General features: G+C 37.5%; 1 protein-coding gene across 2 annotated transcripts in view; it reads right to left on the reverse strand.

Annotated features, from left to right (window-relative positions):
* LOC108710006 (contactin-5) overlaps positions 1-13,681 on the reverse strand; it is a 759,713-nt gene that overhangs the window by 21,267 nt on the left and 724,765 nt on the right. For both annotated transcript variants that reach the window (XM_018250343.2, XM_041584574.1), the window contains one exon: positions 9,058-9,167. In XM_018250343.2, coding sequence (XP_018105832.2) covers positions 9,058-9,167 — 110 coding nt within the window. The remainder of the gene's footprint in view (positions 1-9,057; positions 9,168-13,681) is intronic.

Consider the following 13,681-nt stretch of genomic DNA (forward strand, 5'->3'; position numbering starts at 1 on the left):
CTACCATTTTTTGGTTGCATTTTTGAAAAATTCGATTTTGAATTATTTTTCTTATTACCACTACAGCGTCACCTGTTGCGAGTAGACATTTCTCTTTTTTTGCAAGATCTCTGTACATTTTTTTATCGGTTATTCCATTTGTACTTTATATTTTATAACAATATATCCAGAAAACTGCCAGGTTAAGGGAAGGTACTATACACTGCACAAGTTAACATAAGTTTTTCAAGAAAGAGTATTTTAATTCTTTAAGGCATCAAAGGAATATAATATGGTACATAAATAAGATATTAATAAGTCATAATAAGACATATTTGTTTATCTTATGTGACCCTGATTTTGAAGGGTTTTGATGTTTCTTCTCTTCCCTCCTGCCTCCCCTCCTGGGATCTCTCAAATTATGTATTCCAAGTTAGGCTTGCATTATACTGTTTTATTATTGATCTCTATGATCTCTAACAATCCTAAAAGATAACAGCAATGCAATTTATTGTGAGCTGGCCATACACATGTTCTTCAATTCCTACAATTATTGTTACTCGTTAAACCAATATTGATGTGCTATAGATATTGGTTGGTTCAGGAATCAGACAACTTAGAATATTTCATCTCCTGATAGACCATATTGGCAAGTGCATGCATATAGAATCCAACTAGGGTCCCTGGTGATTTTTATAAAATGTGGCAATTCTACAGTTTTTTGCATGAGGAACTACGTTCTAGATTGATGGTTGCCCCCAAGTTGGGGAGATCTTAAATGTGGCTGAGTAGGGGAGGGCATACTCACATTGCAGAGGTGAAGGCACAAAAGAGGGGATATATTTTTATTTCCATGAAGTACCTGAACACTCAGATGTCTACAGCAACTTTATATAGTCCAAATAACAACTGGATACCAAGTTGTTTGAAATTCTGTAGAAAATGCATTTTGACTGTTGGGCTAAAGATATACTCATCCTAAACAGAGTACTGTGAACACACAGTATCTTTTATTGCACCTTCTCAGCTCAGTAGGGTATCACAATGTGCTCCTAAGTGCCCTGATTAAAAGGAACACAAATATAATGTGAATGATGTGCAGAGCATGCCATGGCATTCACGAGAAAGGGAAAAACTATCTGACATTAGCAGACATATAAGGGATCCTGTCATTTTGAATCATTCACACATGAATAATTTGTCAGGAAGGCATGCAAAAAAACATTAGGGGTTGGGGGGGGAGGGAGAACAGACTCATCTGGCTTAGATAATACAAGAACATTCACTGTGCAGCTATAACTCCACAAACAAAATAGTATCCAGCTGTTAAAGGTAGAGCATACAGGTTCTGTAGAGGTGTAAAGGTCGGCAAATAATGGGAACAGTAGTTGTGAAGTTGACTCAATAAACAAACAATTCTTCATTAGCTTTAATGATCAACACACATAGGTCATTCCATAACAGAAAGGAATTCAGTTATGAACATGGTTTAAAGCATCTGTTTATTATTCTGACAAAGGGATACATATAAAAACATTGAATGAAAAGTGTGCCTCGGTCACTACACAACTCAGAGGAATTATAGAATATTTGTCACTTGATATCAAGCTCTGGTTACAGCACTGGCACTGCCAATCACTTACTGCATAATGCACTTCTTATAAAGGGGGCATTTCATATATACTGTATACACTGTGATTCACTCATTACTATATTGACTGTGGGCTGGAGCCATTTGCCCTACTTTGATTCAAAAGAACTTTTTATTCAAGCGAACTCATGATTTCAACAAGGCCTGGAGACATTCGAGTCATTTATGTGTTTGGATGCTCTAAATGGACCAAAGGGAGAGTGAAGAATAATGCAAGCTATTAAGGTTCTTGTGTCCAACCATGCAACAGAGCTTTGTTGCCAGTGTGTTTATTTTGTATCTGCTAATGAATGGTACACATCTGTGCTTATTGTTGCCACAGAACTCTAGAGCTACCACCACCCTGGACCTGGCAGAAGCTCCAGAATTCTCTTAGCTGGTTTCATCAATAAGTGCACCAGTCTTAATATGAATATGTTAGATACAACCTATACAATAATGCTACAATTATGGGAATTGTTGGTAAATAACATCAGTGCAGGGCCAGGAGTGAAGCATGCCCAAGGAAAGCTGTGACCAGACATGCCCCTCGCAACCAAGCACACTCAAGAATGGGGACAGGGTCTGATTGACTGCATGCTTAGAAGCCCAGATCACTCTATGTGCCTCCATGCATCTTCTGCCTATCCCTAGTTCCATCCCTGAACAAAACGGCAATTTGTGTCTAAAAGTACACTTTGGGCACATTTACTAAGGGTTGAAGTGAATTCTAAGTGAATTTTCGAATTTAAAAAATTCAAATTTCAAATTAATTTTTGGGTACTTTGACCGTCGAATAGGCCAAATTCGACTTTGATTCGAATTGGGAAAACTTTGAATATTCGACCATTCGAAAATCAAAGTACTGTCTCTTTAAAAAACTTCGACTTCGACACTTAGCCACCATAAACCTGCCGAATTGCTATCTTAGCCTATGGGGACCTCCTAGTATTCATAGCCAACATTTGGCTAAGTTTTTAGAAATCAAAGTTTTTTTTTTGAAAATCGTTCGATTTAATCGATCGAACGATTTTACTTCGATCACATATGGCCATATTCGATCAAAAAAAACTTTGACTTCAAATATCGTACTACTGCAATTCGATGGTCGAATTTCTAAGTTTTTTCACTTCGAAATTCAACTCTTAGCAAATGTGCCCCTTTAAGTACTGCACTTTGTTTAGAAATGATCCCTACCCCCTTGCATGATAAATAATTTATTTAATTAAAGATATTGTAACTGTAATTGGGTAAAAGTTAAATTAACAACCCATGACTTGGTTTCCACAAGGAATTCCAAAGTTTTCTTTAGTTCAGGCCATTATTATTACTGAAGATCCAGAAAATGGCATGCTATAGAATAATATGAGAAGATATTATTCTAATAAAAAGGTAGGGAGGATAACGCAACAAAGATCGAGAGAAGGAGGCAATAGTACACAAAATATTAGCCTTAAACACTACACTTGGATAAGCTTATAGTTATCATCATTATTTCAGCCCACATAAAAGGGTTATTTACTAAAATCAGAATGTTAAAAACTAGAACTTTTCGAGATTTATTATTCCCCGAGGCTGCAAAAAGCCAGAATTCAAAAACCCAACATCTCAGCCGAGGTTGTATATAAGTCAACGAGAACAGAAAAATTCAGGCTTTTCTGGAAAAAGCCTGAAAAAATTGTACAATTCAGGAAAAATTTCAGAAATAAACGTACGATTTATGTTTCTGTTAGATTTTATCTAATTTCCCTCTAATCCGATTAAATCAGGTTTTTTTTTTAAATAAAAATAATAAAAAATCGTGTACACGAGTTTTTGTTCTCACTTTTTTATTTTGAAAAAACAGAAAAATTCAGATTTTTAAAATAAATCCCCAAATTTGCAGAGATTTTTTTTTCCTTTTCTCCTTCTATCAGTAGTTGCCGCCCAATGTTTGCAAGTGAAATCATAAAAAAACATATAGGCTAAAATTTTAAGAGAAGGTATTAACTTTTCTGCTGATGTGAGATATTTAGCTTGTAGGATGGCCCCGGTACTAATCAACTCCTTTATTTCTCAAGCAGTTGAGGTTATAAAAAAGCTATAGAAGCGTGAAAGCATCCATTAAGCATTTCAGAACATAATAATTCTCTAAGTTCACGGTAAGAACATTTAAATAAATGGCAGTGGCAGGAAAGGGAAAACAGGATTCCATAATGCAGTAGCAATGCAGCTTAACCAAGTCAATCTATTTCTATACAGCAAGTCACTGTGCATTATAGAACACAGTGAAACATCAAATAAAAACAACCATGCTGAAAGTTTCCTCCAAGTAGAAAGACATTTAAATTTAGATTTATATGCAAATCAATGCAACTCCCTTTACCGTATGCCTGTATATCTTATATTTTCTTTTTCCCAACAGAAGAATGAAATTAGATTTGGGGAGCTGGTGATATTGATTCACTGTGGTGTGTGTCTCTACTGCTGGAACATGATCCAAAAAAAATAAATGTAGATTTCAAAAAGTTCCTTATTTCATTAAAAAGTCATTCACAGTAGTCTAATCCCAAACAGACTCCTAGTCCAAGGGCCAGATAATTTAATTGATCAAGAAAAAACTAAAACAAAGGCGGGATAGACTTCCTGTTGGTTGAGAAAGGAGCCCAGATAATTCAAAAGTAGAAATGCGTTGTTAGGACATATTCAAACCTAATGCGTTTCGTGCCAAGGGTGGGTACTTACTCATAGGCCTATTAATAAGTGCCCCACCTTGGCACGAAACACGTTAGGTTTGAATATGCCCTAATAAAGATTTACTACTTTTTAATCATCTAGGCTCCTTTCTCAACTAACAGTAAGTCTACTCCGCCTTTGTTTTCGTTTGAGCTGGTGATATTCTTATCAGGTCAGTTTGTTGCATTTAACTATCACTCTGTAACTATTTTCAAAGAAAATTAGGAAAAACTGAGAAACAATTTTGTGAAATGCATTGACGTCAAATGGGCGTCAAAAATTTTTCTGTGCACGACAATTTTTTCTCATTAAATGCATTAAAGTCAATAGGTGTTTTTTTTGTAGCGACTTTTATGTTTTGGCGACTTTTTTCTCAGTGACTTTCTTGTCCAAATGCATTAAAGTCAACAGGCTTTTTTTCTTATGGCGACTTTTCTGTCTGTGTGACAATTTTGTCTTCGCAAATGGTTGTTTTGCCCAAGCTTTTTCCCGAATGCTAATATTACCCTGCTCTGCCCGCCTTTTTGTATTTTGTGAAATCGCAATGTGCATCAACTTTCTCAAGTGGCTCATAAACTAAACAAAAACTGTTTAAAGCCCCATGCAAATGTCCATTTATGCATTGAAACAAACAGTTCTTTCAGTTTAAATTTCTCATGCATGTGCATCTTCCCCTTCACTCCTTCCTAAAAAGTGGGCTTTGTACCTCTGGCCCTTTAATAGTTTTTCTGTCATGTTAGTTCCAGAAGAGAAGGTAAAATTTGACTCAGATTTTAATTTTAGCGGGACATCTCCCAACTCTTTGTAAAGGCCAGTCCTTGAGGAAAAAGGCTGCTGAGTGAATGCAGTGATATACCGTATATACTCGAGTATAAGCCGACCCGAGTATAAGCCGAGGTACCTAATTTTACCTACGAAAACTGGGAAAACTTATTGACTCTAGTATAAGCCTAGACACAACTACAGCCCTGTCTCCCAGCAGCGCACATTCTGCCAAAGCGACCCCCGCAGCGATCAACCGGACTTCTTTGCAAAGTTGATGGTGACACAGAATTGCCAAACGGATTACTGTGTGCATTGTCCCACTGTCCCACTACCATGTGCAGAGGGTGCTGTGTGATATTGCCATCACTGTTAATCTTTCGTATAATCAACAGAGGGCGCTGTGTGATATTGCAGTCACTGTTATTCTTTCATATAACCAACAGAGGGTGCTGTGTGATATTGCAGTCACTGTTAATCTTTCATATAACCAACAGAGGGCACTGTGTGATATTGCAGTCACTGTTATTCTTCCATATAACCAACAGATGGCGCTGTGTGATATTGCAGTCACTGTTATTCTTTCATATAACCAACAGAGGGCACTGTGTGATATTGCAGTCACTGTTATTCTTCCATATAACCAACAGATGGCGCTGTGTGATATTGCAGTCACTGTTATTCTTTCATATAACCAACAGAGGGTGCTGTGTGATATTGCAGTCACTGTTATTCTTTAATATAACCAACAGAGGGCGCACTGTTATTCTTTCATACAACCAACAGATGGCGCTGTGTGATATTGCAGTCACTGTTATTCTTTCATATAACCAACAGATGGCGCTGTGTGATATTGCAGTCACTGATATTCTTTCATATAACCAACAGAGGGCGCACTGTTATTCTTTCATATAACCAACAGAGGGCATTGTGGGATATTGCAGTCTCTCCCCAAGTGTACTGTTGGTATAGGAATGATTAAAAGTGACTGCAATCTCAGCTCCTCGGGTTGGGTACCGCTGTCCCGAGTATAAGTCGAGGTAGACTTTTTCAGCACATTTTGGATGCTGAAAAACTCGGCTTATACTCAGGTATATACGGTAATCATTTCCATGAACAAAGAGGTGGTTTCATGTCAAGGCTGCAAATCCCTAATATGCAAATGGGACAGAGGTTGACTACAGGTTTAAAAAACTGGCAGAAAACTGGATTTGTCCTCTATGGCATGATTTACTGAAAAAAAACTAATTGAAGGAGAAAAGAGACCTTGTTTCATGAGTTTCTGTTTAAGGCTGTAATTCTATTAAGGCTGCCAAAGTGAAAATGATGCCTGCTGGTCCTTTAACTTTATGGAGCACATTTTTCAGTAGAATAATATCGCTCATTTTTCAGACCCTAAACTAAAAGATCTAATCCAGGTAGTCTCCTAAATAGATTCTAAAGCTCCTCAAGCATGACCTCACATTTATCTGTATGTACCTATAGTATAGAGAATATGTTCTAACTGAGAACAGTGGACTCATTAAGAAACAAAAGCACAAATATAAAGTACTAGCATGGATAGGAAATTAAAGCAAACACAGGCTGGCTGACGGGAAGCAATTACAGCAACAGCCTGAAGACACCGGAGATAGCAGGAAACAACAGAAAGCAGCAAGACACTGGCTGAGAGGGTAGCTAGAATAGGGGTAGTTTTTTGCAATAGCTCACCCTAGGGATGTGAGTAGTAATGGGCGAATTTCTCCCATTTTGCTTCGCTGTAAAATTTGTGAAAGAGCAGAAAATTAGGGAAAAATTTGTGAAACATGAAAATTGACGGCCACGTCAATTTTTACGCCCACATCAATTTTGCCGCAGCCATTAAAGTCAATAAGCATCTGAACAGTGTTGACACGCGGCAATTTTGATTCGAGCGACTTTTCAAATGCACGTCCAAAATGTTTTGACTCCGGCAAATTTTCCCCAGCAAATTTGCACGGGAGTTTGCAAATTTATTCACCGCAAATTTGTGCCAGGCAAATTAATTCGCCCATCACTAGATGTGAGTTAGAAAGGAAACAGTTAGTAAGGGCAGCACATGCCCCACCAAGGTGGTAGTAGAAGTTATCCCCTCGGCGGGTACCCTGCAAGTTAGGGCCCAAGTGTGTAGTTCACAGTTCAGGGTATAGTGGGAATCCTGGTGTGCTTCAAGTTGATGTCTGAAAGGTTGTTTAGATGGACCCAAGTTGCACTTGGCAAGGCTGGTACTGTTGGGCTAAGCCCTGTGATAAGGGGGTGTGTGAGTCCGCCTGAGGAAAGGTACTGAAGGTGGAAAGGGGTGAATGAACAGTAAGAAGCACAAAGTGTGTGATAACGTGGGACTAACTGTGTATAGCAAAGCATTTGCCTGTGTGGTGAAATATCTGCTGCCCTGTGTGTAAAGACTGTACAAAGTTCTGGAATAAAAGTTCTGTGTGTTGCAACTCCCGACACCCTGATGTTCCTTAGTGTGGGTAACAGTAATTAAGAGGGAATTGCTGCCTACATCCACAGTGAGTGGTTTGTGCCCATCAATACTATTGATTGGGCCATGCAAATCATATACTAATGGTGCTATTAATGTAATGTGCATTGGCCCACAAGAAGACCATCTCTACTTCGAAGTTCTGTGCCACAACTTGCACTGTATTGTGTATTGTATTGTGGTGAATACAATCTAGCAAACACCAGCTATTATCCCTGATTGATTTATTGGGGAAAAAATGTTGCATTATGAGAGGGGATACAAAACCTCTTCCCCGCTAATTTTTGCTCTCACTTTTATCAATAAATACATAGTGGATTTTTTTTGTATATTTCCTTTTACACATATACATATGTATTGTATATATGTCATTCTGCTATGCTAAGGTGTCATGTAAATGTACGTGTTCTTCTCAGACAATTAAAAATTGATTTTAACCTTTTATTTTAACCTTTATGGAATGCAAAGTCTATTCAACCTTATTCACTAGAGAAATTAAATTATGTGCTGGTTAAACAGTGGCTTAAATAGTAATATTTGAATTTTAATAAAACGAAAGCTCAAAGTAGGATTTAGCAAACCATAATTAAACTAATTAAACCAGAAATAGCTTTATTTAATCTTTTAATTTGATGGGATAGAAATGAATAAAACAAATAATTAAAAGAAATAAGAAGCTAAAGATCATATATTTTTTTGACTGCTACAGTATATCAAAAAATATCCAAGCTTTTGATTATTTTGTCTTTCTATCCAGAAAATTACTTTTACGGAATCAGACTCGAAAAGAAAAGATATTTTTTGTTCATTGAATATTGGAAACTTTTTTAAAACTTGTTTTATTTTGAGCTTCGGTATATAGTTAACAAAGAAACTTCCCTTGCTAAAAAACCATTATTGCTCAAGGGAGGGAAGACTGACTCTCTGGCAAGGCCTAATTAAAAGTAATCCCTTCCCCCTGTGCAGCGCATTGTCAGATCTCATAATTGTCACTGTCAAGAAGTTCGATTTTGGATACAGAATTAAATTGTTCCAACGGGACCAGAAAAAAATCCCTCTCATTTCTTTTTTCCCTTGCATAAGTCTCAATCAACTTCTCTGATGCTAAATTATTTAAAAAAAAAACTCCAAAGATTTTCCTTAATGTTGATTTATAAATCAGCACGACACTAAATTGTGAATAGTCCCTGAGATCATTCTGCTGGTTAGCAAAGAGAAACAGCAAATCAATGGTACTGTGAATATATAACTACATTTACACATGACTAGTTTAATCAAAAAATACCCCATGTATGGTTTTGAGCAGCATAGATTTATTGGCAGGTTCTAAATGTGAAACCAGATGTATACAGAACCACAGAGTAAAATTAAAGGATTTTAAGTTAAATGCTTACCGCCCTAATAGTAAAAAAGAAGTTCTTACAAACCCACAGGCAGTTAAATATGGAAGCAAAATTAACCTGCATACCTCAAATACCAGTGATTTTCCTAAATTCTCTTTAATTGGTTTCCATGCAACAAGGATCTCTGATGCAGACAAGCCAGTGGCCTTGACATCTGCAGGAGCACTAGTTGGCTCTGTAAAAAAGAAAAAAAAGCAGTATTGGTAATCAAATATGTACCTAGACAAATTCAAATGCTATATCAAAAAATTAGGTGTTTATAAGTTATATGAGGTGCAACTAATTTTTGTTGCATCAGCCAGAACTACAGAAAACCCTTCCCAGAATTGTAATTAATATGCAATTGCAAATTGTACTTATATGGTTAAAAATGTTTGGACTCCTGCCTGTCAAAGACATAATTCCCAAAACAAGGGTATTAATATTAATATGAAGAAGGTCCTCTGATTTTCTGCTATAACAGCCTCTACTCTTCTGTAAAGGTTTTCTGCTAGATTATAGGACATTGTTGGTGGCATTTGCTTCAGCTACAAGAACATTAATGAGGTTAGGCACTGATTTTAGGGATCAGGCCAGGGTCACAGCTGACTTTCCAATTCACTCCACCAGGGGCTGGCTAGGCCGGCCAGTCGACCTAGGTATGCACATGCGTGAATGGACGTGCAACTTGCATGCATGTGTAAATTGACATGCAATGCATGCATGTACGATTTGACGCTGGCCAGAGCAGAGAGGGGACTGGACTAGAGGTAGGAGGCAGAGAAGGTATATGCCTGGCACCCCCGAGCATTGTGCCCTAGGCATGTGCCTACTCTGCCTACCCCTAGTTCCGGCCTTACACTCCACAATTGTTCAGTTTGGTTGAGGTCAGGGCTCTGATAGGCCAGTCAGGTTATTCCACCCAGTCCAAGCAAACCTATTCTGTATGGACCTTATTTTGTGCATGGGGGCGTTATTGTGTTGAAACAGGAAATAACATTCCTCAGGCTATTGTCACACAAGTAGAAAATACTGCCATGCCTGGCAAGGTTCTAGGTTTGGTTTAGATCATGAGCCCTACTACAAACCATAGGAAACAAGAACAATATTCCTTCATTCACAGCAAACTATATCACCAGATCATGCATTTGGGTAGGTAGAGTCCTGGTATCTTTTCTCAACAACCACTGCAAAGAGTCCTGGCATCTGCCAAAACCAAACGTTTCCATAAGACTACCAGTGGGTGAAATTCCTTTTATTAGTATCCATGTGCAAGGTCTGCAAGGTAAAACCTCTTCCAGTAACAGGTTTCTAGTCAGAGTTTCTTACAGAAAGACTGTGTCTTAAAGTGAAATAAAAAGATTAACCGCATGAATGCTTCTTCAAATTCTCATATATTTATATTCATTCCTCCTTTTGGTTTTAGCATGCTTGGGACTGAAAAATTGCTTAAAATGAGAGTTTGATGTTCGCAACAGTTAGATATAAAGCCAGTCAAGATCAGGCATATTTTGCAGTGTATTAAGGTGTCTGGTATATATATAGCACTATATACTTTGCAAACAGCACATAAAGCAAACAGATGATTGTTTTCATCTCTTCTTGGTGCTCTATATTTCTCCACTACAGCTACATGCCAATTGATTGGTCGTTTCACAAAACATTCTAAAAAGAGTTATAACAGTTTCACAGAAGAGCTGGCTAGATGGCAGGACCTCTTGGATGGCTCCTCAGCATGACATAGAGTTCCAAAATGACATGAAACTGAGAGTAACCTCAGACTTAAAAGTTATTACATCTTATTGTACCAGGCTATAAAGCGTGCTTTTTGCATGTATATAGTAACAAAAGGAATGATGCCAGTTCAAAGCTCTTCACCAGCATATAGGTATACTCTCAAGGTCAAACAAATAGAGAAAGACCCACAAAATGTGGACACCCTGTAGAACTGGACTAATGAAACCTTAAAACCTGTTCACTTTCTATGTATATGTTGGGTAGAAAGCAAAATCTGGACTATTCTGAGCAACTGTGGCCATGTGCAAATTGGTTTGATCGCTGAATAAATATTCTAATCTTACCGCATCAACGATTTGAGTCCACAGGCTCTGTCACATGTGATGAGACCTGGGTCTATGATGAAATCTCCGTAATAAATTCATGGTTAGTCAAGTGAAGGACATGTTTAAAGCCCAGCAATGAAGGAATAAGATGAGATCCTTAACTTGACACTCTCAACTTCCAACTGCCGTAGCCAAACCTAAACATCCCTGATCTGCATTTTTATCTTCATAAGGTCATTCATGATAAGAATGAACTGATTTCAAAATGATGATCTCAGAAGTACCAATATTAATTTGTACTATTTGTAAATTTCTTCTTCTTAAAACACACAGCAGAAGAAGGAAAGAAAATTGACAAAAAATGTACTCTGTTTTTTAACATGGAGAAGCCTGGTGATGTGGTGTGGTGTATTATCCCACTATTTTTTTACACCACATAATAAATATGTCCCATAGTGTACAGTATATGCTACACCAGAATTACTGGTCGAATATTCAAACGATTTTTAGTTCGAATCGTTCGATTCAAAGTCGGAGGTCGTAGTCGAAGTAGCCAATTCAATGGTCGAAGTAGCCAAAAAAAACATTCGAAATTCGAACTATTTTTACTCTATTTTCCTCTATTCCTTCACTCGAGCTTAGTGAATGGGCCCCTAAGTTTCTAAAATAGCCAGCATTAACAGGAAGTGACATAGAATTAACAGGAAGTGACACAATTAACAAAGAGCGACACAGATGTAACACAGAGTGACAAAGAATTAAAAGCTACTGACACTAGATTACAAGGGAATGATATAGCATATCAACTTCAAGATAAATGGCTTTTATAGTTATACCGAGACGTTCCTATAAAAATCATAGTTACGTGTCAGTATCAAGTATGTGCTTCATCCGGAATAGTTCCCCTAAAAGCCGCCCCCAGCCCCGCAAACCTTTGTGCAGTTGACCCACTGACACTGTTACTTCAGTAATGCTGGGCTGGGGGCAGAGCGATCCTTTCATAGTCCTGTTTTCATTCGTAATTAGCGTATGGAAGGATTGTGCCACCTCCAGCCCAGCATCACTGAAACAGCTCCGAAGATCTTTTAGCAGTGTCGGAGGGTCGGGTTAATGCAGGTTTGCCGGGCTGGGGGCGGCTTTGAGAGAAACAATTCTGGGTGCAGCAAATACTTGATACTGTGATTTTTATAGGAGCGTGTCGCTTTAAGGACAATTTTTTTTAAATACAATCACTATTCTACAAACACTTCTTCAAGGTTATTATTTTGTGTAAACCTTTAGCAACCCAACTAGTCAGATGCTTGTTTTCTAGTTTACTACATAGGTTGCAAGCTCATGACTATTTTTTCATAACCCCCATAAATTCAGCTCTTGTATTGACCAACTTGAAATGTCATTATACATGGGGTGAAGCCGAAAAAATAAACTTTATTCCTGGACTAACTCCAAGCATGATCTTGCAAGATCTCCAAGCTTTACACCTTCATTGCTTCATTGAACCAGGGGTAGGAAATTTTGTTTATATATTTTATAGAGATGAGTTATGCAATTCTTACCAGTCCCCTAACTGGCAACTGCACTGATTTTTATAGGTTGCTTCACTGGCAAGCTGGGAATGAAGTCATGATGGAATGAGTTATAGAACCGAAATGAAAAAAGGAAAGCTAAAATGGAGTGCAAACTGCTCAGAAACAAAAAAAAAAGGTGAATATTAGGAGATAGCTGAACAATAAAAAATAAGCCTGTTTGTTACATGGCTAAAATTATATTTCATGGACAGGCTGTAAATATATTAAGATGCAAAAATAAAAGCATTAACATATGAATGTTTATTTGACATCAGAGAGGATGAGACTTTACTTACACTTATGGATTTGCCTTGACTTGACTTGAAAAATGGGCATTCTGTTTGTGACCTTATATGAACCTTATATGCTATTAAGCAAGCACTGATAGCCCTAAGATCTCAGATATTTTCCCAAACTCACCCATTGCAGAATCCATGGCTATATAACCTATTAGCTATGATCCTTTCAATCAACTGAGGGATGTGCTTCTTTGAGAATGGATTAAAGAATTTAACAACATATTGGATTTTAATCTAACGTTAACATGATTTGGTAAAAAAAGGCCCTTATATGGAATGAAAGAGAATTATTTTATAGATCTTATCAGAGTGGTTTTTACTGGTAAAGAATTAATCAAGGACACTTTATTGAGTGATGTCTTGGAAATAATTATTGAGGGCTCTATGTTATTACTTTAGGACCTATACTAATTTACAAAGTGTAATTCTAGATCAGTAATAGCTATTCAACCCCTTGTAGCTTATTCATTTTCATTATTCGTTGTAAAAATGTCTACGATTCCTCTGATTTGCAGTAAAAGGAGTCACATTTTTAAAAAAAAGGGCCGTGTCTTCTGACAGGTAGAGGTAAGAAAAATAATTAGGAAAGTTTGCGAGAGATTATAGGGGTCAGTGACTATGACCCTGGATGGAAGTGCAAGAGCACTAAGGGGAACAAAATCACACCCTTCTGATTGCATAAAAAATAAGATTTAAAAAATTCCAATGCAAGGTAGGCAGGAACAATGCAGCCATGTCTTTCTCACCTGCCATCCGAATGAGGCGCAAATTAGGTAATGG

Source organism: Xenopus laevis, chromosome 2S (assembly GCF_017654675.1).
Source record: "Xenopus laevis strain J_2021 chromosome 2S, Xenopus_laevis_v10.1, whole genome shotgun sequence".
NCBI lineage: Eukaryota > Metazoa > Chordata > Amphibia > Anura > Pipidae > Xenopus > Xenopus laevis.